General features: G+C 42.5%; 1 protein-coding gene across 2 annotated transcripts; it reads right to left on the bottom strand.

The window, feature by feature from the left end:
- Positions 1 to 25,138, bottom strand: LOC117743243 (dapper 1-like). 2 transcript variants are annotated; one of them, XR_004611088.1, is made up of 3 exons: positions 1,551 to 1,647; positions 1,343 to 1,380; positions 1 to 61 (listed from the first exon to the last, which is right to left on the bottom strand). XR_004611088.1 is itself a non-coding variant. In XM_034551076.1 (3 exons), the coding sequence occupies exons 1-3, from the start codon at positions 24,958 to 24,960 to the stop codon at positions 8,409 to 8,411; spliced, it is 1,794 nt and encodes a 597-aa protein (XP_034406967.1). In that variant the 5' UTR covers positions 24,961 to 25,138; the 3' UTR covers positions 7,400 to 8,408. The 2 variants fall into 2 exon arrangements, 1 of the variants encoding a protein (XP_034406967.1); XM_034551076.1 differs by lacking the exons at positions 1 to 61; positions 1,343 to 1,380; positions 1,551 to 1,647 and adding exons at positions 7,400 to 9,739; positions 10,600 to 10,720; positions 24,619 to 25,138.
- Between the last annotated feature and the right edge of the window lie 2,523 nt (positions 25,139 to 27,661).

Below are 27,661 nucleotides of genomic sequence, written 5' to 3'. Positions count from 1 at the left end.
GGAGGATATCTCGATATCTAATTGTTGAGTGCAGTTTTGCTCCTCTGTGTTTCATTGGCTGCTGCAGAGGAAACCACAGGACATGTTAATCTTCTTTTCTTCAGTCGTTGCCTGCTTTATGACAACGAAAGATTTTAAGCATAACTATGGCCACACAGCTGTTATGTTACTATTGTGGATGAAGAAGGGGCCGTGCAGAACACAATGGCACCAAAATATCTTCATGAATGCGCATTCCAGCAGGAATAAACCCAATAGCCAGAGCTCTTAGAAAGCAAAGCATATACACATAGAAACTCTTATTTTTCTTTCACTCTGCTAACTACAGATTCTTTATGCTGGTGCTTGGCACCCTCTTTTGGGCTTTTAGCCAAACTGCAACATAAACTCAAAATTTCATGTCACTGATTATGTTACATTTATGGGGGTGACACAAGGACAAAAAAAATACAATTGCCACCAGCACTAAATCATAAAACTGGACATGAAATCACATTTGCATTACATGGTAAGCACAATAGTCCATAAATAATAAGAACATGTATTTCAAACTATTTCAAGGCATTTTTATCAAGAGATTTTATTAAGAACTGAGTGTAGGGTTTAAACAGTCAGAAGTTAAAATGTTTTTTGACTTTTCATTTGTTACTTTTCCCTGCAGAACTACATTAGGATATATTCTCACTCAGCAGAACAGAAGATTACCGACACACAAATCAAGAAGTCCTGAAAGAATTAGTCAGGATACTAAAGTGAGAAATGTGTTGCCACATCAAAGTCAGGTCACTGTCTGACATGGCTATATCAAGCAATAATACTGTCGATACTGGGGTCAACTTCCATTTTGAAATGTGCCTTTGTTTTATAAATGCTGAGCAGGTTTTATGTAAGATATACTTGTACTTCTCTTGTTTGTCTACCGTGAAGCCCTCTGAGGCAAATTTGTAATTGGATTTTGGGCTATACAAAATAAACTGAACTGAAGCTTTAACTAAATTAATGTTTGGGGGATGGGGGCCACTGGAAGCTATCCAAGGATGCTTCTGTAACAGATGTGTAAAGAGCAGGGAAGAAGTCCACTCAGATGGTCTCTTTGGTGGTGTTTATTTGCTGCAGAAGACAATGAAACATCAGTGTCCTCTCTTTTCTCTGAGCAACATCAAACCGTTATATCCGAAGACAGGACTTCATTAAATGTAAATATCAATTATCAAAAGCATTACTCATGACATACAAAAGGAAAACAGTGACCCCTAGTGGACAAAATAAATAACTGCATTAGTTAGAGTGACTCAGCAGACTCAGCGAAAATTATAACATTAAACAAAGGAAAAACACATACCTGCAGAAGACAATGAAACATCAGATTGTCCTCTTTTCCTAAACAAGCAAAACAGAAATTATACGAGGAAAAAATACAACAGGGCGGCCGGAAGTAGCAAACGCAAAGGGCGCCAAAGAGGCACAATGGAACAGCCTCAAAACATACACTTCAAACATCTGAATGACACACAACAGGTGGACACCGTGATCGTATCATCGACCATTACCGTATGCAACATAAACGGTAATTTTCCTAAAGAATGTAACGGCAACATCACTTTCCCCCACAACATACTCTGAGCAACATCAAACGTTATGAAAGACCGGGCTACGGAAACTCATGAGGCACAAAAGGGGCGAAACTCCACAGGAAACAGATTTTAGAAATAACGCTAAATAAAAAGAACTCATTAAAACAAAATACACACACACTCAACAGGATTGTTGAATAATAAACAAAAATAAAATATAATACATTGAAAATAAGAAATAAAGTGTATTTCGATCTCCGTTACACTTGACATTTCCTAGTGATTGGAAAAACTATGTTGACACTAAAAGTGTCTCTTTTCTTTTTTTAACTCTGCCTAATCTGCTTAAGTCCTATCCTGGGTCTTTAAATTAATCCTGGACTAAATATCAGACTCAACTGCTGTTGTCAGTGCAAGGCAACTAGGATGCAACCCATGTGGGAAAATCTATATCTCAGCTAAATATGATAAAATAGGTAATTGGAATATACATTCAGTTTAGTATTTGTGGTTTCACTTCATTCTCTCTAACATATATTTGCAGACATGCTGAAGGATGTACTCATCAAGTGAAAAAAGTTTCATGGTCATCGTGTCATATGTTCTGAAAGCTATTCGATATTGGCAGCAATAGAATTTCTAAAATTAAATGTATCCATTCTGTAGCTAGATAACACAGCTGGCTAGCTTGTTGCCATAGTTGTTATATCACAAGTTCTTGGAAAACACAATGTTAGAGAAAATGTAATTTCATACTGTCTTATAAATAAACTCATATTCTCAGGGATTATAAAGTAGCTAAAAATAGATATGGTTAATGATGAAGTACAGATTTCTGTCCGGTAATGTTTGATATTTAATACTAAGTAAAGACATGGCATCAGTAAAGTTATGCTTGGCACCGACAGACTATTTGTGTGTATAAGACAAAGGGAGAAAGAAATAAAAACAAATGGGTATCGCCTTGAATCGCCTTTGTGCTTCTACTTCTACGGAGACAGGATACTAAAAAAAGTTAATCCAGGAATTTGAAATGTGGATGAACTGTATAGGAGTAAAAAAAAGAACAAAGACAATAGAGGAGAAAAATAGGTAAATCACTCTATCCCCAAAAGTGCAAAAATAAAAGCCATCCTCTCTCTCACAACCACCCCCTCTGTCTGGCTAATCAAAGCCAGATGTATCAGCACGAGGCCTTCATTCAACCTCCTCTTTCTTTCCCCTTCCCTCCCTCTCTCAACGTCTCTGTTTCTTTTTCTCTGTGTGGGTTTCCTCATGCTCAGTGCCTCTCTGTTGTCTCCTCCTCCTCCACCTCTTCCACTCTTGCCTCTCTCCCCCTTGCTCTCTGGCAAAGCAGGAAATACTACGGGTTTCTGGCCCTGAAGGGAGCATGTTTCTTCTAACCACTAACAGATGGAGGGATGAAGAGGGAAGGGGTGGCTATGAGAGTGAGAGGATGGCGGCTGGGAAAATGTAAGATGATTATTTCCAATTGGAGCAGAGCTGATATTAGCCATTCCGCCTCTTCTTTTCAGTCCTCTTTTTCTCTACTTTCTCTCTATCCCTCTTTTGCACTTGAATGAATGTAGGCAGCTGGAACTGAATCCTAATGTCATAAAACAGCCAAGCTCATTGAAATCCTCTCTGGTGCACAATCACAACACACCATTACATTACATTACATGTCATTTAGCTGATGTTTTTATCCAAAGCGACTTACAATAAGTGCATTCAACCATGAGTACAAACTCAGAGCAACAAGAATTGAGAAAGTACAATTTCTTCAATAAAGTTAAACTACAAAGTGCTATCAATAAGAGCCATTTAAGTGCTACTAGAGTGCTACTAAAGTGTTACTACGGCGCTACCTTCCCTATTCAAGTTATAGTCGAAAAATATGTTTTTAGTTTGCGACGGAAGATGTAGAGACTTTCTGCTGTCCTGATGTCAATGGGGAGCTCATTCCACCATTGAGGAGCCAGGACAGCAAACAGTTGTGACTTTGTTGAGTGTTTAGCTTGAGTGATGGAGCTACAAGCCGATTGGCAGAAGCCGAGCAAAGTGAACGAGCTGGGGTGTACGGTTTTACCATGTCCTGAACCGCCTTCTGAGTGAGAAGGGGTCGTATTCTCCTGATGTTGTACAGCATGTATCTACAGGAGCGTGTTGTTGTGGTGATGGAGAGTCAGGGAGAGTTGACTGTCAAGTGTCACACAGAGGTTCCTGGCAGTCGGAGTTGGGGCCAACACAGAGTTGTTGAAGGTAATAGTCAGGTCGTGGGTGGGAGAGCCTTTTCCTGGAAGGAAAAGCAGTTCAGTTTTGTCAGGGTTAATTTTCAGGTGGTGTGCGGACATCCACTGAGAGATGTCAGTCAGACAGGCAGAGATTTGTGCTACTACCTGTGTTTCAGATTGGGGAAACAAGAGAATCAGTTGGGTGTCATCAGCGTAGCTATGGTAGGAGAAGCCGTGCGAGCGAATGACAGAGCCAAGAGAGTTGGTGTACAGAGAGAAGAGGAGAGGACCCAGGACTGAGCCCTGAGGGACCCCAGTAGTGAGAGGACAAGGCTCAGAGACAGATCCTCTCCAGGTTACCTGGTAAGTGCGGTTGTTGAGGTAGGATCAGAAGAAGGAGAGCGCAGTGCCTGAGATACCCAGGTCCTGGAGGGAGGAAATAAGGATCTGGTGGTTCACTGTGTCGAAGGCAGCAGAAAGGTCTAGAAGGATAGACCTTTAGACTGCTAGAGCAGAGAGGCTGCTCTAGCAGTGTGGAGCTGCTCAGACACAGCAAGGAGGGCAGTCTCTGTTGAGTGGCCTGCCTTGAATCAAGACTGGTGAGGGTCAAGAAGGTTGTTATGGTGGAGAAAGGAGGAGACTTGGTTAAAGATAGCTCGCTCTAGAGTTTTGGAAAGGAAGGGAAGGAGAGAGACAGGTCACACTGACAGACAAACACTATAGGATCTTAATTACTTTACCAGACAGAAAAAGGTGCGTGTGTGTGTATATATAATATATAGTGCAAAAAAGTATATATATATATACATATATATATATATATATACTTTATTGGTACAAGTAGTACACTGTAGTTCTACTTCTAAACGTTCTACCTGTTTCTTAGACCCCTTCCAAACAAGGGTGCTTAACGAAGTTTGACATTTTTTAATTATCACCTCTCTACTAGATATTATCAATGTGTCTGTAACACGTTCTAGGCTGTCACATGCAGGTTTCTCCCCCCACCCCCCAACACCAAAGGATGAGCATACCAACGGATATGTTTAGTAATATTCTTTATTTTCCAGACTGTGTCTCTCCTCCCCTCTCTCGCGCCTCCAACTGTATGCTTCATATATAGGGCAGAGTAACTCAGGCCTTGATTCCCTGTAGCTGAGGCCAATTAGGCCTATTCCCGGCACCTGTTCCCTGAACCACTCCCCCACAACCCTCCGCAGCTGAGCCTAACCATGCCCCAGCCACCACAGTGTCTTTACTAAGAGGCCATGTAACACAGTCTTTCAAAGTAGCTGTAGTTAAACATCTTCTTACGAAGCCTGATCTTGATCTAGAGGTGTTGGCTAACTTTAGACAATCTCTAACCTTCCCTTCCTCTCTAAGATCCTTGAGAAAGTAGTCGAAAATGAGTTGTGTGACTTTCTAAATAATATTAGTTTACTTGAGGACTTTCAGTCAGGATTTAGAAAACACCACAGAACAGACAGCACTGGTGAAAATGACTACCGGTAATTACCTTCTAATTGCATCAGATAGTGGACTCATCTTTGTACTTGTCTTGTTAGACCTTAGTGCTGCGTTCGACACCATTGACCATCACATCCTATTAGAGAGACTAGATCAGTCGATTGGCATTAACGGTACCGCACTAAGCTGGTTTAAATCCTATTCATCAGATCGATCTAAATGTATATATGTAAACAATGAAACCTCGAACACAAACGCTAATAACGGAGTTCCACAAGGTTCTGTGCTGGGACACATTTTATTCACCTTTTTATATATGCTTCCTTCAGGCAATATTATCAGAACACACTTAATACACTTTCATTGTTATGCAGATGATACTCAATTATTTCTATCGTTCAAACCAGACGAAACCATCCAGTTTGCTCAACTTCAAGCATGTCTTAAAGACATAACAACCTTCCTAATGTTAAATTCAGACCAAACAGAAGTTATTTTACGAGGCCCAGAACACCTCAGAAATAAATTATCTAATGATATAGTTTCTCTTGATGGCATTGCCCTGACATCCAGCACCACCGTAAAGAATCTCAGTTATCTTTGTTCATGACTTGTCCTTCAACTCCCAAATAAAACAAATCTCAAGGACTGCCTTTTTTCACCTACGTAAAAGTTAAAACAATCAGGCACATCTTGTCTCAAAGCAATGCAGAAAGATGTGTTCATACATCTCTTATTTCTAGACTAGATTACTGTAATTCCTTATTATCAAGATGCTCTATAAAGTATCTCAAATCTCTCCAGTTAATCCAGAATGTTGCAGCTAACAAAAACTTCAGAAAAGAAAAGAGATCATATTACTCCCGTATTAGCTTCTCTGCGCTGGCTTCCTTTAAAATCCAGAATAAAATTTAAAATCCTTCTCTTAACCTACAAACACCTGATTGGTTTGGCACCATCATATCTTAAGGAGCTTATAGTACCATATTAACCAACTAGTGAGCTGCGCTTATTGAATGCAGGGCTACTTGTGGTTCCAAGAGTCTTAAAAAGTAGGGTGGGAGCCAGAGCCTTCAGTTATCAAGCTCCTCTTCTATGGAACCTGCTTCCACTTTCAATCCGGTGGGCAGACACAGTCAGCACATTTAAGAGTAGAGAGTAGAGACTTTTTTCTTTGATAGTGCTTATAGATCGGGCTGGCTCAGGTTTACCCTGGTCCAGCCGCTCAATATGTTGCTATAGGCCTAGACTGCTGGGGGGCATCTTAGGATACACTGAGCTCCTCTGTCCTCTTTTCTATCTCCTTTTGTATTAATTAATGTCCCATCAATGCATTGATGGGATAAATGCATCTCAAGTAGATGCATTTATTGCCATTGATGCATCTACTTCTTCCCCTGAATCTTTGTGCTTTCTCGCCATAGAGGTTTCCATGGATCATGGTTGTGTCTGGAGCCGGTCCTGCCTCCTGGGGTCTCTGCCATGGCCCTGCTGACGCCCACTTTTCTCTATTTCCTTCTGTATGAATTAAATTACTAACTTTGCTCCTTTTTCGGAGTCGTTGTGCTTTCTCGCCTCACTATACATGGACTGTGGTTTTATCTGGACAGTGGTCCTGTCCGACTTCTACTGCTATTATCATTATTAGTTGCATTGCAATTAGTATTACCAATATCATTACTGCCTTTATTATCATTATTATTTTTACTATATCCACTGTTGCTGGTATTTTTGGTAGTTGTAACTTTTTCATCGTGCCTACCACTCTCATTATATAAATCATTTCTGCCATATGCATTGAATGTGTTGTAACTCAGTTATGTTCATTCTGTACACATTGCACTTCAGTCCATCTGGATTCTCCTGAAGGTTTCTTTTCTTCTCCTTCTGTTGGCGACACTCAAGAGGAATATTGCCATTACTCTTCACCGTCAACACGCTCTGTCATCTCCCTCCGATACTTTTCAATTACTCAACACTTCCATTACCAACACTAGGGCTGCCAACTGTTGTGTAGGTGAGAGAGTGTTTTCTCCCCTCATGGTGTTTTTTGCCAAGGTTTTTTTTTTGTTGACACCGTTTGGTCAGTTTAATGCAATGAAGAAAAACACACACGATTGTTTAGGTATTTTCTAAAACAAACACTTTTATTGTATTTAATACATTTTGTCAAACACATTTCATACAAAAAGAAGCTAATAGTTAGTTGGCTAGTGTACTTTAATTGATACTTGATAAGTATTTACTTTAATAGATATTCAAGTGATATTGTATGTTTGTGATAATGTTGCTTTGGGCAGGCATGTTTTTATTAGCCTGCAAGTAGCCTACTATTAACATTAAAGTATTTCAAGAATACTTAACTCTGTGAGTGAGATATTTGATCTCTCAAAAACTTAAAAAAAGATTAAAAATAAGAATATTCTTGATGCTGGTTTGTGCCTACTGCTAGAAGCGGGTTGAAAGTCAGTTCTTTCAACAATAATACTATCTCATCCACAAATTCCAGACTAAATGTCTTGCAAGTACTGTTAACAATCCACTCCTTCACATCAAAATAATCAAACTGTAGTACGTCAGCATTTTATATTTCAAACAATACTTTTATAGTGTACACATTTGTATCTGTTAAGAGAATTACCTTAAAACAAGATAGAAACCAGAATGTTAAATGGAGACTGACAACCTAGCAACAAAAACAGAATAATGCATTTAAAGAATCTGTACATAGAAATGTATTTGTTATACAAATAATAAAATCTCACAAATGCACAGCTACCCATGAACAGCTAGCATAAATCAGGTGGAAACTAATTAATTGGTGCGGCAAAGCAGTTTGATGAATCTGACACTCATATGAACAAGCCACACAAGTTTAGGATAAGAGTACCTCATACACAATGTAAAACTTCATACACATTTTTACATCCCATTTTCGAAAAAACTGCTGATATGATGCCCATTTCCTTTAATATTTATAAAGACTTATTTAAAGCCGTCCAATAAATTCTTTCAACCAAGAAATTAGAACTTTCATATACACATTGTTTTTTATATTCACTGTTGTTTGTGGTCTATTGTTCTAAGTAGTCCAAAGATCTGCTGTCTATTTTAGTTTTGCCAGTATTCCACTTTATACAGTAGTCATTACTTTAAGTGAACCAGTGCGGAAGCGCAGGATCTTCTTCTTAAGAGCATGGGAAGCCTTAATCTTGACAAAAGCCTTGGGCTGCAGAGGTGGGGCAGAAGGTGAAGGGAGGGATAGTTGAGGGGGTAGTTGTTGGGGCCAAACAAGACCACCACTCTCATCTGAATCACTGGACAAAGAGCTGGACTCTGGAGAGTCAGCTTCGCTCATGCTTGACTCAGACTCACCCTGACGTAGGTTAGGGTATTCCTCACTAGGCTGACACAGTGGCACTTGTACCCTCTCTAACTGGTACTCCATGTGCTGATGATGGTGGGAGTGGTGATGGTGTGGGTAGGCATGTATAGGGCGAGATTTGCTTGTGCGCCTTGTACATTGGCCCCTTTGGTTTGAAGCTGAAGAGCCTCGCATGGGTGCCTGCATGGATGGCTGGTCAGTCTCATCTTGGCTGAGCTCCAGGGTGGACTGACAGCGTCGACAGCTCCCACCTCCTTGCTGTTGTTTCTTGCTTCTGCATTGACTACTACGGCTTCTACTTCCTCCACCACCCCTCTCTACTGTATTGCACTTGCGATCTGGAACCCTTTGCAGGCTATTCTCTGACTGAGACATACATGCCTTCTTTCCCGGCTTACTGCTGGCACCATTTCTGTCTTCATTCAAGTGACACTTATTTGGCCCCCCTCGGGATCTGGAAGGTTGGATCTGAGATGCTGCGGGCGGATGATGCTCTTGTTGATTTCTTTCTGGAGAATATGTGGTTTGGTTGGACACCCCAGTACCCTTGTAGGGGTTAGAGTTGTGATGGGTATAAGCTCTGGTGAAGGCTCGGCAAGGATGGGCTGGAATATACTCTGCTTTGACCAGCTGCTCTTCAGGTAAAAGTGGTTGGTGAGGGGAAGGGTAGTTGTGGAAATGTTGAGGTGAAATAAGTTCGCCATTACCTGAGTCTGGGTGAGCTTGCAAAACTCTGCAAGATGGATATTCTAGCAATGTTGAGCAGAAGGTGTTAATCATGGAACCTTGAACAGACAACTGCTTTGGTGAATGTTGCTTCTCCATGCGACATATACTACTCTGCCTCACCACATTGACAACTCGGACATCATGTGCCAGGCTGGTACGGAGCTTTGAGGAGTGTGGGGGTAGAGCTTGGCATTGGATCAATCTATATAAATAAGTCTTAACATTGTGAGCTTGTTGAAAATCCTCCTGATTGGGGTCAACATCCCTCATCTCGCCCAAAGCACCAGTAATCGTGGCCCATCTTGTTAGGTCCGTTTCTCCTGTCTCTGTCTCTCCTGTCTCATCAGATACTGACAAGGAACAAGGGACCAAAAGGTTGGTAATTTGATTCAGGAGATTCATTTTTCTTGGCTACAAAGAACTCTCCTGATAAATACAGTAATGACAAGGAAGGTGATCAGAATCATTCATGTATCCACTTCAGATGGACAAAACACATTCTGAGTCTACAAATCTTGAACATTCCCAAAGAAAAAGACACTAAAGACACAGATTTTACTTTGGCAAGCTGCCCAGGTATAATAATGGGTGCACAAGTATATTTGGCAACCCATTTTTGCTGTTTCAGAGGTCAAGTGACTTTTGGCAGAGGGAGATCTCTGACGGCTGAGACTGGGATCTCGTTGCCTGAGTCGTCCGGGCTAGACATGCAACGGCCTCCACTCATGAAGAGCAAAGGAGCACAGTCAGAATTCTTTGAAAAACACTGAGCACTGCACATTATATAGCTAAAAGACAAAACAAACACTTTGCTTACACTAACATTGGCTACAACCAACAATAAAAACACACCTTTTGAAAGAAATTGATTATTGAAGTGCATTAATTACTTGTAGTATTCTTAGAATGAAAATATACAATAATATCAGCAACATGAAATGGCAACTAGAGCACATAATAGCTAATTCTCCCTTCATGCAGCATGGACCTCATCCAGACTTTTAAATTAAGTCAGTTTTAGAAAAAATAATTAGTAATGAATCCATAAAGTCGCTAGAGGAGATTTGTTCAGTATTTGTATTCTAAACAAAATTGAGATATATAACTGTTACAATGTACTGAAACCTTAAAATCAATTGACATTGTGTCCAGCATGTGTTTTGCAGTGGAATTTTCTTTTTGGAAGGAAGCAGGAAGTTTATTATTTTACCTGAAATTAGTTGGCAGTCAGTTGGGGAATCTGTTGATTGAACCTTAGTGTTCACCTTAAGCTCTGCCACTTGCTGTTCCAAAGATGCCTTCATACCACAGGGCATACAGTGGAGACGGCTCTGAAATACACCCAATAAGACACGTACTTAATGATACTCTCAAAAGCACAATCGAAACACAGCACGCAAAAGAGAAAAATGGTTATATTCTGATGACCAAATGAAACAATGGTTTTACTAGCAAAGCATCTCGGTGTGATTAGGGCATACAGCTGTTGATATCTGCAGAGCTAACTAAGCTATATAAAGCCACCTAAAAGCGTTACATGAAGAAAATGATGTAGTGAGTGCAGAAGGCCTGAAGCCAGACCAGGTAAAGGTCAGAGCAATAATGAACATGCCAAAACTACATGACATAGCTGGGCTGATAAAGTTCTTAGGCATGGCAGTATCTCTCAAAAGTACACAAAGCTCCTCTCAGACCCCAGAGGATGCTGATGAGATTCAATTAAATTCAGTTTATTTTGTATAGCCCATTATCATAAATTACAAATTTGCCTCAGAGGGCTTTACAATCTGTACACATACGACATCCCTGTTGCAGGACCTCACAACGGATCAGGAAAAACTCACCAAAAATAACATTTCACAGGGAAAAAGGGGGAGAAACCTTCAGGATAGCAACAGAGGAGGATCCCTCTCCCCGGATGGACAGATGCAAAATATGTCATGTGTACAGAATGAACAGCATTACAGAGTTATATAAACACATTACATGAATATGACAATGTATGAATGGACCTCCAATCCATGAAACAGGAGGTAGAGAGGAGGGGGGACGAACGGACGTGAAGTCACAAAGACTCCGGGGAGGAAGCAGAGTTAGTAAGGTGCAATGGAGAGATGTAAATTCATCCATAAGTAGAGAGAGAAGAGGAGATAGGTGCTCAGTGTATCCTTAAACATCCCCCAGCAGCCTATAAGCCTATAGCAGCATATCTGTGGGCTGGACCAGGGCAAACCTGTATCAGCCCTAACTATAAGCAATATTAAAGAGGAAAGTCTTAAATCTCCTCTTAAATGAGGTGACTGTGTCTGCCTCCCGGACTGTAAGTGGAAGCTGGTTCCATAAAAGAGGAGCTTGATAACTCCCATCCTGATTTTGAAGACTCTAGGAACCACGAGTAGCCCCACATTTAGTGAGCGCAGCTCTCTAGTGGGGCAATGTGGTACTCCAAGCTCCTTAAGTTATGATGGTGCATCACCAATCAAGGCTTTGTAGGTGATACTAATACAGAAGTAATGTGATCTCTTTTCTTCGTTTTTGTGAGTACGCGAGCTGCAGCCTTCTGGATTAACTCGAGGGACTTAAGAGACTCATTAGAGCAGCCTGATAAAAAGGAGTTGCAGTAATCTAGTCTAGAAGTAACAAACGCACGAACCAGCTTTTCTGCATCTTTTTGAGACAAGATGTGCGTGATTTTTTAAATGTTTACGTAGATGAAAAAATGCAGTCCTTGAGATTTGCTTCACATGGGAGTTAAAGGACAAGTCCCGGTCAAAGATACCGCCGAGATTCTTTAGTGGTGTTGGATGCCAGGGCAATGCCATCTACAGAAACCACATCACCAGATAATTGATCTCTGAGGTGTGTTCAGGGATAAAATAACTTCAGTTTTGTCTGAGTCATCAGGAAGTTGCAGGTCATCCTTGAATTTTAGCGAGCTGGTTGGTCTCCTCTGGTTTGATCGATAGATATACTTGAGTATCATCTGCATAACAATGAAAGTTTATATAGTGTTTCCTGTTAATGTTGACCAAAGGAAGCATATATAAAAAGGTAAATAAAATTGGTCCAAGCACAGAAGATGAAGTCATTATTACTGAGGTCTATAGGAATACACAGCTCCACAGAGCTGTGACTCTGTCAGCCTGGCTACAGTGCTAAAGAGAAACCTGGGGTTGTTCTTATTTTTCTCTAGCTCTGGCATTACGGAGAGCCTTTTTATATGTTTTAAGACTCTCGCTAAACTAGGCGTGATTCTTCCAGATTGGTGGAACACCATATGCTTTTGAGCTTTCGTGAAGCGGGTCTGAGATGTTATACTATGGAGCAAACCTCCATTGCCTCACACATTTCTAAGCATCAGAATCAGGACCTTTTATTGCCATGTATGTGTTCACATACAAGGAATTTGTCTTGGTTGGTGGTGCAACATTGGACAGTAACAATAAACAATCAACAACAATCAACTGAGTGCAAGAATTAATATAAAATAAAGTGCACAAACTAACAGGTAACAGTGAATTTATCAGATACATTTCAAATTTAGTCAGTACAATATAAAGACCTTGATGATTAAAAGTTATCAAAAGCTTTAAGTTTGAAGGAACAGAGCCGTGACGTGGCTTTTTTACGTGCATTCCCATTAAACAAGCTCATGTAACTCCACTGGACTTGCCTGAATCTGCCCCAAATTTGCCATGCTTAATAAATTTCAAATTCAAGTTGTAGGTCAACAATCCAATTGTTACTCATCATAGTCATACCCACTGGCAACTGGAAGTCAGTTCTACATGACAAACAGCATCCGATTTACATGACATCTAGATCAGCAGTCCCCAACCTTTTTTGAGCCACAGACAATGCTTTCACGGACCGGCCTTCACAGTGTGGGCGATAAATATGACATAATAAATGACGTAATAAATATGACGTAATAAAATGATACAACCGGCATAAAGTGCATGACAATACAACTCACCATGACGCCGAATTAGTGGGAGCCCTGAGCTTGTTTATCTGCAACGAGCCGGTGCCATCTCGGAGTGATGGGAGACAACGACACAAGTGTGTTTATTATGTCCAGTTTGTTCCGTAGCTTAGTTTTCGTCGCAGTCATTGCAGAAAACCGCTTCACAAAGAAACTCTCCAAAGATGTTTTTTTTTTGACTCATTTTCTCTGGCTTGTGGGTTTGCTATAGCTCACTAGCTTCTCTCAAGAGGTTACTTCTACGTAATACGTGACCTCTTGAGATGTGACGTAATACGTGACCTCTTGAGATGTGACGTATTTTGTGACCTCGTGAGAGGCTCAGATGCTTTTTCAAAATAAAACGTTTTTTTGCGACTTTGATAAAAACTTTTTTTTTCATTCACTTGTTCTGTGGGACCCGGTACCAACCGACCCGCGGACCGGTACCGCTGATCTAGATGATGTTGTCTACACTTGCCATAGAGCAGTATAAAGCATGCTGAGGCATGTTGTCTAGTGCCAGACAATGGATACAGGAAGTGGTGGACTGTTTGCAAAGCATAATTTCCAGCGTCACTCCATGCAGGAATAAAACGTCTAAATTGTGGATGCTTTGTCCGACGGTTGGAGACATTCTCGGCGGCGTGAGCCGGCATCCAAGTGTGCAAAAGCTTAAATTCTTATTTCGTTTTTGGTCTAATAAACAGTAAATTTATCAAATGTAGTACCCTATTTTTTTATCCAAGCTACTGTAGCTGTCACATTTATGTACGGAAATGGGCTTGGTTTCAGCTAAAGTAAGTGAGAAAATTTAAACCGTACAGACAAATCTCCACACACTTTTAAAGATCACTGGAAGCATACGTGCAGCATATTGTGGAGGTGGGGCTGGCTGGCTATCCTTCAGAAATCTATCTCCCCTAAAACTCTTTCAGACTCTCTTGCCAGTACCATGTCTGCCTCCCCTTCCCCACTGTCCTGATCTTGTAAATTACTACAATAACACACTGTCTTGATCAGCTGGCTCCCATTAAAACCAAAACTGTCTCATTCACACACTCAGCTCCTGGTATCCTCCTGAACTCCATATGAAATCCCGAAAGCGCCAACTTGAAAAACTCTTCAAGTAAACGGGTTTAATAGTCCATCTCTAAACCCACTCTGACTACCTTCAACATTACAAAGACGCTCTCATGTCAGCCCAGTCCACCTACTACTCACACCTCATACACTCTGACTCCTCTAACCCAAAGCTCTCTTCTCCACAATAAACAAGCTTCTCAAACCCAGGGACAATGCCTAAAAATCCTTCACAGTGGATGAATGCAACTCTTTCCTTTCATTTTTCAAAACAACATTTGACATCATTAACAGCAACCAGAACACCTCCCTCACCCTTTCCATCTCTCCATCCCTCAACCCCTTTCTCAGTTCTCCCCCGTGTCCCCATTGGAGCTGTCTACCTTCACAAAGGAATTTATGGGATCCACTTCAAATGTATTATGTTGATGCATGTTGTCCTGTGCCATACAGTGGATACAGCAAGTGGTGGATTGTTTGCAAAGTATAATTTCCAGCATCGCTCCATGCAGGAAAAAACATCTAACTCATAGATGCTTACTCCGACGGTCGCAGATATTCCCGGGCCGCTTGAGCCGGCATCCAGCCAGTACCCCCGACGACGTGGGAGGAGGAACGAGGACCCGCACATCGCTGCTTGCAGCTTTAACAAAGTCAGTCCGAGAGGACCCTATTGAATTCGAGAGGACCCTATTGAATTTGCTAGGATTCTTATTTTTTTACCTTTAATTTACATGACGTGGTCTAGACTTCACGTAGAGACACATGATGCATGTATATGTTCACACTCTCATTGCGCCACCTACTGGCTCAACTGGACTTGCTCGAATCTGCCCCAAACTTGTCATGCTTGTTACAAGTCACGGCCTGAGGATATCGACAAGCTTATTTTCACTCATATTTGAAGCGCCACCTACTGGTTCAACTGGACTTGGATCTGCCCCAAACTTGTCAAGGTGGTTACAAGTCACGGCCTGAGAATATCGACAAGCCTAATTTCAGTCAGTCAGAGCGCCACCTACTGGCTCAACTGAACTTACTCGCATCTGCCCCAAATTTATCTTTTTGGTTTATCTGCTTGTTACAAGTCACAGCCTGACTATCAACAAGCTTATTTTCACTCAGTCGAAGCGCCACCTACTGGCGTAAGAAAATCAGCGTTATGCGACAAACGATAAAACGTCCGACCGGCAGCCCTGTGTTCTTGGCCGAGCGGGCTGGCGTCCCGCCAGCGCCCCTGACTGGCGCGAATGAGCAAGGACCCGTTCATCGCTACTCACAGCTTTAATTATTATTATTATTTTAAGGCTTGGGAATAAGCTTGGCATAAAACCGTGATAAACAATGCACTAATCACGAGCAAATATGATGATGTTGCACACAAAATTAAGCAGTAGAACCTTGGCTACAAGAATAGAAAAACTTGCTTACCATGTTCCAAACACAACTCAAACACCAACTTTATGAATTACCAAATAACAATAACTAGCAAAAATGTCAAGCACTCGCCAGTTTGTGGCTCTTGTGCTCGTTAGCATTATGCTGCAGGCCAACACCATCGCTCTCTAGTATCCTCTAAATCCACAGATTCACAAGATATCCATCCATTCCCATCAGCAATGTATCAACAAACACAGCCATGCATAAACAAAAAAATCCAGCTGTATATCCGCATGGCAAAAGGTTGACGTACTATCTGTAATGCGCAGAAAGGCATTACAGGTAGTACGTCAACGTTTTGAGTTTGGTTTGGCATTGTGTATATTACTGCTGTATTTGGATGTATTGAACACCATTAGTAATATAACAAGTGAAATATATAGTTTGGTACATGAGAGAAAAACATTGTGCCAAAATGGACATTGGAGACCTCGCCTAAATTTCTTTACTAAACTCTAATTTTTCAACTTTTGCAGACAATGTTCACATATTGTGCTATGATTTGGTAGAGGTTTATAACTGCATCATTCCAAAGTGATAAGCATCCTGAAAATGTTTTCTTTTTCTTTCTTTTTTTAACGAAGCTGAAACTTTTTGAATTGTGCTATCTCCATTTACTCTTAACCAATAACTTATGTACTGACATTTACCCATCTGAAAAAAAAATCACAAGTACTAACCCTAAAAGTGTGGCTGCTACTGCTGTAAGTGCTTATAGTTAGGGCTGAATCAGGTTTTCTCTGGTCGAGCTCCTAGATATGCTGCTATAGGCTGCTGGGGGATGTTTTAGGATACACTGAGCACCTATCTCCTCTTCTCTCTCTACTTATGGATGAATTTACATCTCTCCATTGCACCTTCCTCCCTGGAGTCGTTGTGACTTCACATCTCATAGGGTCCATTGGACCTGGCAGGTGTCTGATGCCTGGTGAGTCGGCCTCCCGCATTGGCCCTGCTGATGCGCCCCGCCCCCCCTCCTCTCTACCTCCTTCTGTTTCATGGATTGGAGTTCCATTCATACATTGTCATATTCATGTAATGTGTTTATGTAACTTTGTAATGCTGTTCATTCTGTCCACATGACATCTATTGCATCTGTCCATCCGGGGAGAGGGATCCTCCTCTGTTGCTCTCCTGAAGGTTTCTTCCCTTTTTTTTCCCTGTGAAAGTTTTTTTTTTTTTTTTTTACTGATCCGATGTGAGGTCCTGGGACAGGGATGTTGTATGTGTACAGATTGTAAAGCCGACGCTTCCACCTTTTGTACAGATGGCTAAGATGACGGTGATGATGGAACTTCCAAACATTCCACAGACATTTCACATCGACTCATCAAAACAATCAAGACATGGCTGAATAAAAGGATCAGGTTTTGTTCAAAATGTTCAATGAATATTGTAACGGATCCCCGTATATGAAGTGGCATGACACTTACTGCTGGTCAAATTACTCCTTCATTGTCTTCCTTTGGGTCACAATACATTCTTTAAAACTTGTAAACTATCACCACCGTAAGAGCTTTAGCCTCATACGGGTCCATTAAACTATTAAACTTTCTTAAAAGTATAAATGCGCATCCGTCTGCAACAAGATCCGTAGCCGCACAGTCAAGTTTGCATTCGAACGTAAAACAAAACGAAAGTTACGTATGTAACTACGGTTCTATGAATCCTGGATGACCGCCAGAGGCGGTGCTTTAGCACTGGATATCTTCCGTCTCCCGCACACGCAGGTCGAGTCTTAATAACAACAAAGTCACGTGTGACCTCGGGTGACCCCCGGCCAGGTATAAGTTCCGGTGTCATCCCGAGATCAGTCCTACGGAATCTTCTCGCGAAATCACGAAAATTCCGAGTGACCATGAACTCCCGCGATCATCCAGGATTCATAGAACCGTAGTTACATACGTAACTTTCGTTCTATTTCATCCTTCCTGACTGCCAGAGGCGGTGCTTTAGCACTGGATGACTTATATCAACAGAGTCACGAGGAAACCCAAGGAGCCTACCTCATATGGATCAAGTAGAGGAATCTGGACGAAGAACACCCCTCCCCTCCCCCCATCCCCCCAGTGGGTGAGGGGTAGCAACGTTCACCCTGTAGTATCTGGTTAATGTGCTCTGTGATGCCAATGAGGCTGCAGCACATATATCCTCCACTGGCACACCCCTCAGGGTTGCCCATGAAGTGGAAACACCCTGATAGAATGGCCCCTCACTCCGGATGGCAGAGCACGGCCATTCGCTTTGTATGCACAGGCAATGGCCTCCACTATCCAGTGGGGCAACATACATCCTCAGGGTAGAGGGAGACCGGCCCTTATCTAGAAGGGACTGCAGAAACTCAAGTATAACAGGCTGTCAGTGCACTGCACCGGGTCCTCGTTGTGACCCCTGCACCGGTCTGAAAACAGCCTCCATCTACATTCGTACTGTAGACTGGTAGATGGCGCTCTGGCATTTAGAATAGTCTTCCAGTTCTGTGCAGCCGCTCAGCAACTGATCGGGCCCTGCAACGGCCAGACCCACAGACGAAGGCGGCTGGGGTCGGGATGCCAGATCCGACCCTCTAGCTGCGATAGGAGGTCCCTCCTGTCGGGGAGGCGCCATGGCGTCCAGCGGCAGTATCTGCACAACAAGGGAAACAAAGTCCAGGCTGGCCACAACGGGGCCACCATCAAAAGACTGTGGCCCTGTTGAAGGACCCTGAGAAGCGTTGGCAAGATCAGGGGAAATGGAGGGAAAACATAAAGAAGGCCCTCTGGCCATGTGTGGGCCAGGGCATATTGACCTAGATGACTGGTCCTCTCCATCAGGGAGAACCAGTGGGGGCAGTGGGTTGACATCTGAGGCAAAGAGATCTACCTTGGCCATGCCAAAGAAACCCCAGATGCTGTGCACCACCTCTGGGTGAGGCTGCCACTCCCCCGATGGGGGCTTGTGATAGGAGAGGGAATCTGCGACCTGGTTCCGTCCCCCTGGTAGATACATTGCCCGAAGGCTGGTCAGGCGAGGGGCCGCCCAAGTCAGAAGGGCACGAGCTGCCCATAGCAGCTTTGCGGCCTGGTGCCCCCCTGATGGTTTATGTGAAATACGGACAGGGGGTTGTCCGAATGAACAAGTACATGTTTTCCTGCTAGGTACGGCAGGAAATGTTTGAGCGCTAGGTGCACGGCCCGTAGCTCCAGGACATTGATATGCTCGGTGCGGTCCCGAGAGCGGACCTCTGCAAGGGGCGTAGTGACAGCAAGCCCAAGGGAATGACTGAGGCAGCTGTCAATTTGCCCAATAGGCAAAGAAAGAGGATGTAGGGCAACCTCCTGCCCCCTCGGAAGAGGGGAATGATTAAGGAGGATGTCGTCCGCACACTGGCGCGACAGACAGGCCATCATAGTGGCTGAATCCAGAGCTACACCGATGAAGGTTATGCTCTGAGAACGGCTCAGAGAGCACGTATGAGTAAGGTAGTATCTTTACGCCCTGTAATTGCAGGGGGAAAGGGCGGCAGCAACCCACTTTGTGAATACTCGTGGGGAGAGGGAGAGTCCGAATGGAAGCAACCTGAACGGACAGTAACGGCTTTGGAAGGCGAAAACAAGGAACTGTCTGTGATGAGGCACAATAGGCACATGTAAATAGGCATCCTTCTAGTCGACAGACGTGAACCAGTCTCCTCTGGAGATGGCACGAAGGAGCTCTGCTGTGCTGAGCATATGAAACGGTAAGACCCTCAGGAACTTGTTGAGTCCCCTGAGATCTAGTACTGGGCGCAGTCCACCATCTTTCTTCCTTACGAGGAAGTAGGTTGAGTAGGACCCCCTGGGCTGTGTCAGGGGGTCCACCACCTTGATTGCGCCTTTGGCTAGGAGCACGGGTAGTTCCTGGTTCAAGGCTAGGGCTTTTGCCGGGTCGACGATGGTGGTCACCTTGACCCGGCTGAAGGCTGGGGGCCGGCGTCGGAATTGGAGCTTGTAGCCCTGGGTTAGGGTGGAAACCACCCAAGGGTCTGGAGCATGAGCTGCCCAGTAGCTGATATGCTGCTGGGAGAAATAACCGACGGCCGGCCCAGAGACTGGTGCCCACTAGGGTCGAGGGCACCCTGGCCTCTGAGTCTCCGCAGGGGAAACTATGAGGGACGCAATAGTCGGTCAATGGCTGGCATGCGCTCAAGGCCATATTTGGCAACGTCCTGCATGGACGCCAGGGTTCGGCCATCCAACGTGAGGCGGGAGAGAGCACTGGTGTCTCTCCAACATACATGCAACTCCCTCAGATACTCCTCTGAGAGAGGGACAGAAAAGGTGGCAGGGGCGGGAACGCGCTAGAATGTGGGGGTTCCGGCTGCTGTATATCCAGCTGCAGGCGTGCCAGTGCTGCGCGAATGACAGGCCCCATGGAGCTGTCGACTGCCCCCTCTGAAGGGCTAGGGTCTGAGGAATGGGAACCAGGCCCAGAAGCATGGGTGGGCTGCTCGTCGTCAGTAAAGAGATTGGCGGACGCAGCCACTGAGATGTCCTCCTGTGCAAACAGCTCAGCCACGGGTGGATCTGATGCCTCAGTACTGCCTGCACTAGAGTGGAGGGTTAGGAGAAGGGACTTCATCTGAGCTAGTTCTGCGGTCAGCAGATCTACTCTAGAAGCCAACCCGCCAGATTTAACTCAAAGAGCCGGTGTTTGTAACGGGTCGGTGGGGTTGATCTGCCTGCCCTGACGGGGGGAGGTCTACCTCACCGCTCAGGTGTTCCACCTGCGCTAATCCAGCGGCCCTAACCGCGTACGGCATAGTGCCGCAGTTCATGCACGGATTTTCCGAGAGGCCCTCCCTCAGGTGCTCGAGGGGCAAAGGTCATGGCCATCCTCAGGCTGGAGAGGGGCCATACAGGTCCCACAGCCGGCAGAGCTAAACATAGCCCTGACTCTGGAGGGACCCTGCTCCCGTAATCTGTGTTGACTCAGTCTGAGCGGGGTCTCTCTGCTGACTGCTATAGAGGAGGCGGGGAACTATCAGTGAGAGGAAGCGAGAACACTCCTCACTAGTCTGGCAGCCGTGATTACTCGTATCCTAACAGTCGGCCTAAGCGAGAGCACTCGGCTACTGTGGACCGGGTCCTGTGGAATAGGTCGGAGACAGTCTGTCTAGTGACAGGGGAGCGAGGACACTCTTCACTAGTACGGTAGCTGTGAACACTCGTGCACTAGCAGTAAGCTTAAGCGAGAGCACTCGTATACTGTGAAACCGGGTACTCTGGAGCAGGTCGGAAACAATCCGTCTAGTGAGGGGGGAGGAAAGACTCTCTCCTTTCTAGTACGGTAGCTCTGACTACCCGTGTAAGCCTAAGCGAGAGCTCTCGGCTACTGTACAAACCAGGTCCTGTGAAAACAGGTCGGGAACAGCTGTGTCTAGTGAGGACGCCCCCTTTGCTAGCCTGGTAGCTGTCGGAATTAGCGTGGTATCAGTTAGCGTGAGTGGAGAAACTATGCTAGCTATCCACGGCGGACACACGCTTGTCGCAGCCTTTGGAGGGCAAGAGACCCGCAACTCCGACTAGTGGTCACAAGGCTACACGCGACGAGTTTCAGAATTTATTATTTGTACAATTTCAGCTTAGCTGATGCTAACATAGTTAGACTGCGTAGCGAGAAGATGAAAAAGGGCTGATCTCGGGATGACACCGAACTTATACCTGGCCGGTGGTCACCCGAGGTCACACGTGATTTTGTTGTTATTAAAACTCGACCTGTGTATGCGCGAGACGGAAGATATCCAGTGCTAAAGCACCAGGAAGGATGAAATAGAACTGAGATTCCTTTTCAAAATAAAAGTATTATTTATATATTAGAAAGGAAGTAGCATGAAGCCTCTATAAATTCTTCAAACAATAAAATATCTAGGCGTACGTCAAAACCAATAAGGCAAATACAAAGCAGGCTATCAGCCCAAAACAATAAACCTTCCAAGGGGTTATTTACAAATATTTTTTTTAACTTGATACGTACTTGACACTAATATACTTGTATTTATTTATTGTTTCAAAGGATGAGCTCTGTTCCTTCTGTGGAAATGAGACCTGCCTAAAACTGCTGTTGATGCTGTTTCGGTGAGAACTAATGTTTTGAGACAATCTGAGTTGTGGATAATCTGTAGATAACTTGGGCCCTGTTCCTTGGATAATTGTCAGGATAAGATTGACATAAATCAGGCTTTTCGGTTGGTTCCACAAAGCAAGTTTCTTCCAGATCGCCAAGATCGATTCAGCCCACAAGGAATCATTTATTTACAAAACCTTCTCGAGCCATCAAATCGCCCTCTTTCCCAAACGAGGCAGATTTTGTCAAAGGCTTTCACAGGATTAACGTGCAGGTACTTGTGACACAATTTTCCATGGACCTTGCATTTGCCTGCTGTAGGCTAATCATGTACTGTACAATACCCGTAACATCTTAGATGATCTGTGACTCCACCCGAAAATCATGGTTTCGGTGATTGACGCTTCCCCCTTTTGAAGTAGGACGGGCACGCAACTATCCTGATTACTGAAGTCTGGTTCAAATTAACAAGATTGTTTGAGTGCGGATCAGCCTTTGAGAAACCGAGAGCCTGACTTCAATCATCGGGTTAATTTAAGCTGGCTAATAGGACATTTGATCGACTTAGTTGAACCACAAACAAGGAACGGGGCCCAGTTGTCAAGCTCAAGTAAAGAAAAAAAAAAAAACATTAAAAAAGCTGTTCTGCAAAACATGAGCAATTGAAATAACATCTATCCATAGTTTCAAATGTTTTGATGTCAAATATATTTTTCATTACAGATGAAAGTATTCTTTTTTTTTATGTCAAAGGTAGGACTGTTGATTTATTTATTAATAATGTACCGGAAGATATGGTATAGTTATGCAAGTATATGTTATGCCACATTTATTTTTCAATTTTCTTTTAATTGTACTGTATCAAACTCCCTGGACGCCCCCATTACAGGTTTTCCAGGGACATCCAACTGGTATGAGACCCCAGGGAAGACCTAGGACACGCTGGAGGGATTATATCTCCCAGCTGGACTGGGAAACGCCACGGGATCCACCAGAATGAGCTAGCGAATGTTGCGGGTGAGAGGGAAGCCTGGGTCAGCCTGCTGGGTCCGTTGCCACCGCAACCCGACCCCAGACTGAGAAGCTAAAAATAGATGGATGATGTATCAAACTCATCAAAATGTTATTCAAGCGTAACAATATATGTGTATATTGGTATGTAGTTTTTCATGAAGATTAAATGTGTAAAGTACAAAACATAGGTTTACAATTGCACTAGTTTGACCAAATTACTGATACTACCAGACTTTAAGTCTGCGTCACATGTTTTCTCAGAAGAAGCAATAAGTTAATATAAGATGTATTGTGAGTATGTATAATAAATCATTAATGTGCTCCTTTACCAATATTCTGGTTTCTGGAAAGCAAATAGGACACCGTTTTACATTGTATCGATGCTAAACAAATTTTGGTTCAAATTAATCCAAAATGAGCCAACAGTCTTAAAAACCTGGTGGTTTTGCAAGATCATGAGATATCCCGCTAACTGACGAGGAATTGGTGCCACTACACTTTAGCCTAAAAACAAAACTGAGATCATTAAAAAGAGATCTTCTGAATAAAGTATTGTAGCTTTACCAACACAGAATTACTGGTGGTAGAACATCATTTGATGGCGCTGCACTGCATTAGCTTTAAGTTATTTAAAATAATGCAAAAGCATGTCAATGTATGAAATTATTTTTATCATTATTTTGATCTTTCTACACTTTTTACAGTGAAGCCTGTTTCCATAAAATATTCCAAATAATTCATCATAATTATTCAAAATCACATTTCTTCAATAAAATAGCTGTACTACAACAAAAAATAATGTATGAAATTATTTGTTTAGCCTACACTATTGCCGTGACGCTATTGAATATTGTTTTTATTTTGGTCATGCTACACTTTATAACAGTGAAAATATTGACTAAGATTTCTCAATAATTACTGCTTTAGTACAACCCAAAGGTGGCCCCTTGTGGGTAAACAGAGTATGATTGCGCTCCACTGAATTGGAATGAATTATAACATTTTTTTTTTTAACACACTACAATAGGGAAGTTATTGAACATTTCTTCCAATGAAAGTTCCCTATAATTAAAACATATTTCTTCATAATAACAGCTGTAGTGCAGCAAAGGGGAGCCCATTGATGTATGGAATCATTTTGGTTATCCTACACTTTATTACAGCGAAGCTATTGAATATTCGTGTAGTATGTGTTTTCCAGATTGCACTTTGCAGACGGTCCCTGCGCTCTCACAGCCGGCCGCACATTGACACCAATGTTATTCGTCCAGCTCGGAGACCGCCCCGTTTTGGTCAAATTAAGGTTGTTTAAGGTTGTAGCTTGTTGTCTACATCACTATGGTTACAGAGAAGTGTCGTTTGTGTTTTAACACCGTTTCGCGATAGAGTTATTGAGCCGGGAAATCCGAATCTGTGAATATCTTTCCAAGTTTACCGAACTGACTGAATCACTGAAATTGTGGGTCTGTAATCCAAAACGTTCCCATAGCGGGCCCTTCATATGACCATGTACGTTTACGAAACGCGACACGACTGTTAAGTCTACTTTACTTTCATGACGCTGCACTATAAACTGTCTTTTACAACAGGATTTAAATTATAGCCATCTCAATGTAAAAGAACCTTCAGACAAACATAACTTACATTTTGTAGCCTGCGGCGAGAGCCATCCGACGCGTTAGCGTTTGGTGCGTCCACGGCGCAACGTGCCGACGGTAGAGCTCCCAAAGGCGGACGGCCGGGAACCGGAGAATCCTCGAGGCACAGAGCGCTCAGCACCCGGCATTGTTGCCTCTGTTTGAGCAGCTCCAGCTCACACAAGCCGACCAAGCTGTCCTCTAGACGCTCCTTATTCCGTCTGCGCTCTGCTTTCATGGCCAGAGAGTACGCTGGGAACATGACTAAAACTAAAACTGCGGTCAACTCAGCACACTCGGTGGTCAAATCAGCCGGCACTGAAATTGTTGTGCACCTATATACTGACATTCATGGTAAACACGTTCAAACACTGCGGTCAACTCAGCAGACACTCGGATCTCTGTCGTCAAATCAGCCGGCACTGAATTTGTTGTGCACCTATATGCGGATATTTATTGTAAACACGTTAAAACGACCCAGATCAGGAGAGAGTAAGGGTTTTTGCAAAGTTAGCGGAAAGATCTACATGACACAACATCCGGTTTTCAAAATAAGAAGTCGACAAATCGTATATTTGAATGGAAATTGTATTAAATAAATAATATTCACATTAAGTAGAAACCATGTGACCTGCTTCTAGTGAATTAAAGGTGAAAATACAACTCAATTGTGTGTAAAGTGTCTTTATTCTTTGATTTAAGGGTTAATGGAAAGATAATAAATTGAATAATATCTAAATGACTGACTGATATTTATGTGTTTATAATATTTCTGACCACATCCAAATATCTTAACTGTACCAATCATTTCTAACACATTCCTGGTATAAAGTTAATTGTCTCAATATGTCGAGCAATGTCTAATTCACATGTGTTAAAAAAGTTTATTTTGGCATATTTGTGGTGCTATAGAAATACTTTTCTCAATAATTCCAAATATGAGTGATGTTGAAGACATCTGTTTACACATACACAGAAAATGAAACATGTACTTTACCAATTAGGAGATATGCCAAATTAAAGGTCCTACCTTTGTACTTTAAAAAGCAAATTTATGAATATAAAAAGGTCAATAGAAATACTTTTTGCAATAAATCCAGGGAATGAGTGATGCACCATGTGTTTAGGACATGTTGGACTTAATTAACACATACTGACAGTCAAAGAATTTTACTATCTAGATTAGGAGATATTTCAAATTAAAAGTCCTATATCTTTGCACTTCAGAAAGTAAATTTATGGATATTAGAAGTTCCAAAAAATACTTTTTGCAATAAATCCAGGCAATGACTAATGCACGTGTTTAGGACATGGTGGACTTCACATATACTGAGTTAAACAATTCTACGGTCCAGATTAGGAGATATTTCAAATTAAATGTTGTATCTTTGTACTTCAAAAAGCAAATATATGAATATTAAAAAGTTAATTAAAAATACATTTTGCAATAAATCCAGGCAAAGACTAATGCACAGGTTTTAGTATATGCACAACTAAAACATTGATGTTAACTATGTTTTTACACTTCTTGCTCTAAATATGTATAACTAAAATGAGCATCATCTAAAAAAAATCTGCATATGCAATGTCAATTGTCTGAAAGACATCTGTAAATGTCTAATTGATGCCTACTATCAATAAAAAAAAAGAATAAAAACTAATTTGACAAAAATAAATTGAGTACATTTCTTAAAGGTAAGGAAAATGAATCTCCACATGCCATGTTTTTTTATACCCACAGTTTTTGCATTACTTGCCCTACAGAAGATAACTTTCGTTGGAGATGCTAGCAATGGAATAATCATTGAATGTCTTGAAGAGGTATGTAAAACAGATGTTTTGTGAAGGCTTTTTAAGCAAAATGTATCAATGCATATACACACACGATAAAGGATGGGTGAGGGGAATGAGATGAATGTCCTGATGTGTATTCACTTTTTTTCTCACTTTAGTTTTTTTAGAAAGCAGCTCAAGAATGGAACAGCTTACAAGATCAACGTGACAAACATTCAAAGGTTTAACGTTAGGCAAAGCTTCATGTAGATGTTGAAAGACAGCAATTTAAGGTTATGCTTGTAGAATTATTTCAATTTAAAGTCAAGTGGCTGTTCACATCAATTATTTATTCATATTGTAGCGTCACGGGTTGTCCCTAGGGCAAAAAAAAAAAAAGGGTGGGTTTATTCTTCGAGCACCAGCACCTCAGAGGGCTCCATTAAATCCAAACAATCAAAAAAAAAGGTCAGTCCGTCAACTCAAAGCGTCCCAGGAGAAAAGGGTTCCATTAACCAAAACTAAACAATACACTGTCTCTCAAGTTCCCATTACCAGGTCCTCTTCGTGGTAACTGTGGTGTTTTCCTGCTGCACAGAGTCATCCACTCGTCGTCCACTCTTCCAGCTCCTCTCTCCTGTTGTGCTCTCCCATCTGCCTTTTTATCCAGCCTCCCAGCCCTGCCTCAATTAGGTGGTTTAAGCACCGACAGCTGTGTGAGTGGTGAGGCAGTCTGGGAGATGTAGTGCCATGGCGGCCATTTTGTGGTGTGGGCACTGATCCTGCGTGGGGATGTAGCGCCCCTCCACTACCTGTCCCCTGGTGATGCCACAATATCTGTAAAAAGTCTTTCGACAGTTTGAGCATACTACATCAAATGTTGTTGTACTCTACTGTGTTGCGGTGATCTACAACCAATAGCTCAAAATTACCAGAAGTATCTTGATTGCCCTCCAGATGTTTAATCAAAAAGTTGTAATTATTTTTTAAACACAGAGGCTTAGATTTTAGATTCAATTCCATCTTCTACATTTTTATTGTCAAACTCCAGAGTCAACATGAGGATTTTTACTCCATAAACCCTGAAAGGTATTCCCAAGAATTGGATGTGCATTGAATGTGCAAAGTTGAATGGAAAGCTCAAACCAAGTAATCTGATCTGTCAAACAGGTTTTAACGGTGTCAATATTTCCCATGCTCTGTAATTGGAGGAGCAGCTACCAGGAAACACTCCACCCTTTCACCATGAATAAGGAAACGTCTCACATACAAAGTGT

This window comes from Cyclopterus lumpus, chromosome 14 (assembly GCF_009769545.1).
Source record: "Cyclopterus lumpus isolate fCycLum1 chromosome 14, fCycLum1.pri, whole genome shotgun sequence".
Taxonomy (NCBI): Eukaryota; Metazoa; Chordata; class Actinopteri; order Perciformes; family Cyclopteridae; genus Cyclopterus; species Cyclopterus lumpus.
The sequence above is the reverse complement of the archived record's forward strand: the minus strand, read 5'-3'. Positions and strand labels throughout refer to the sequence as shown.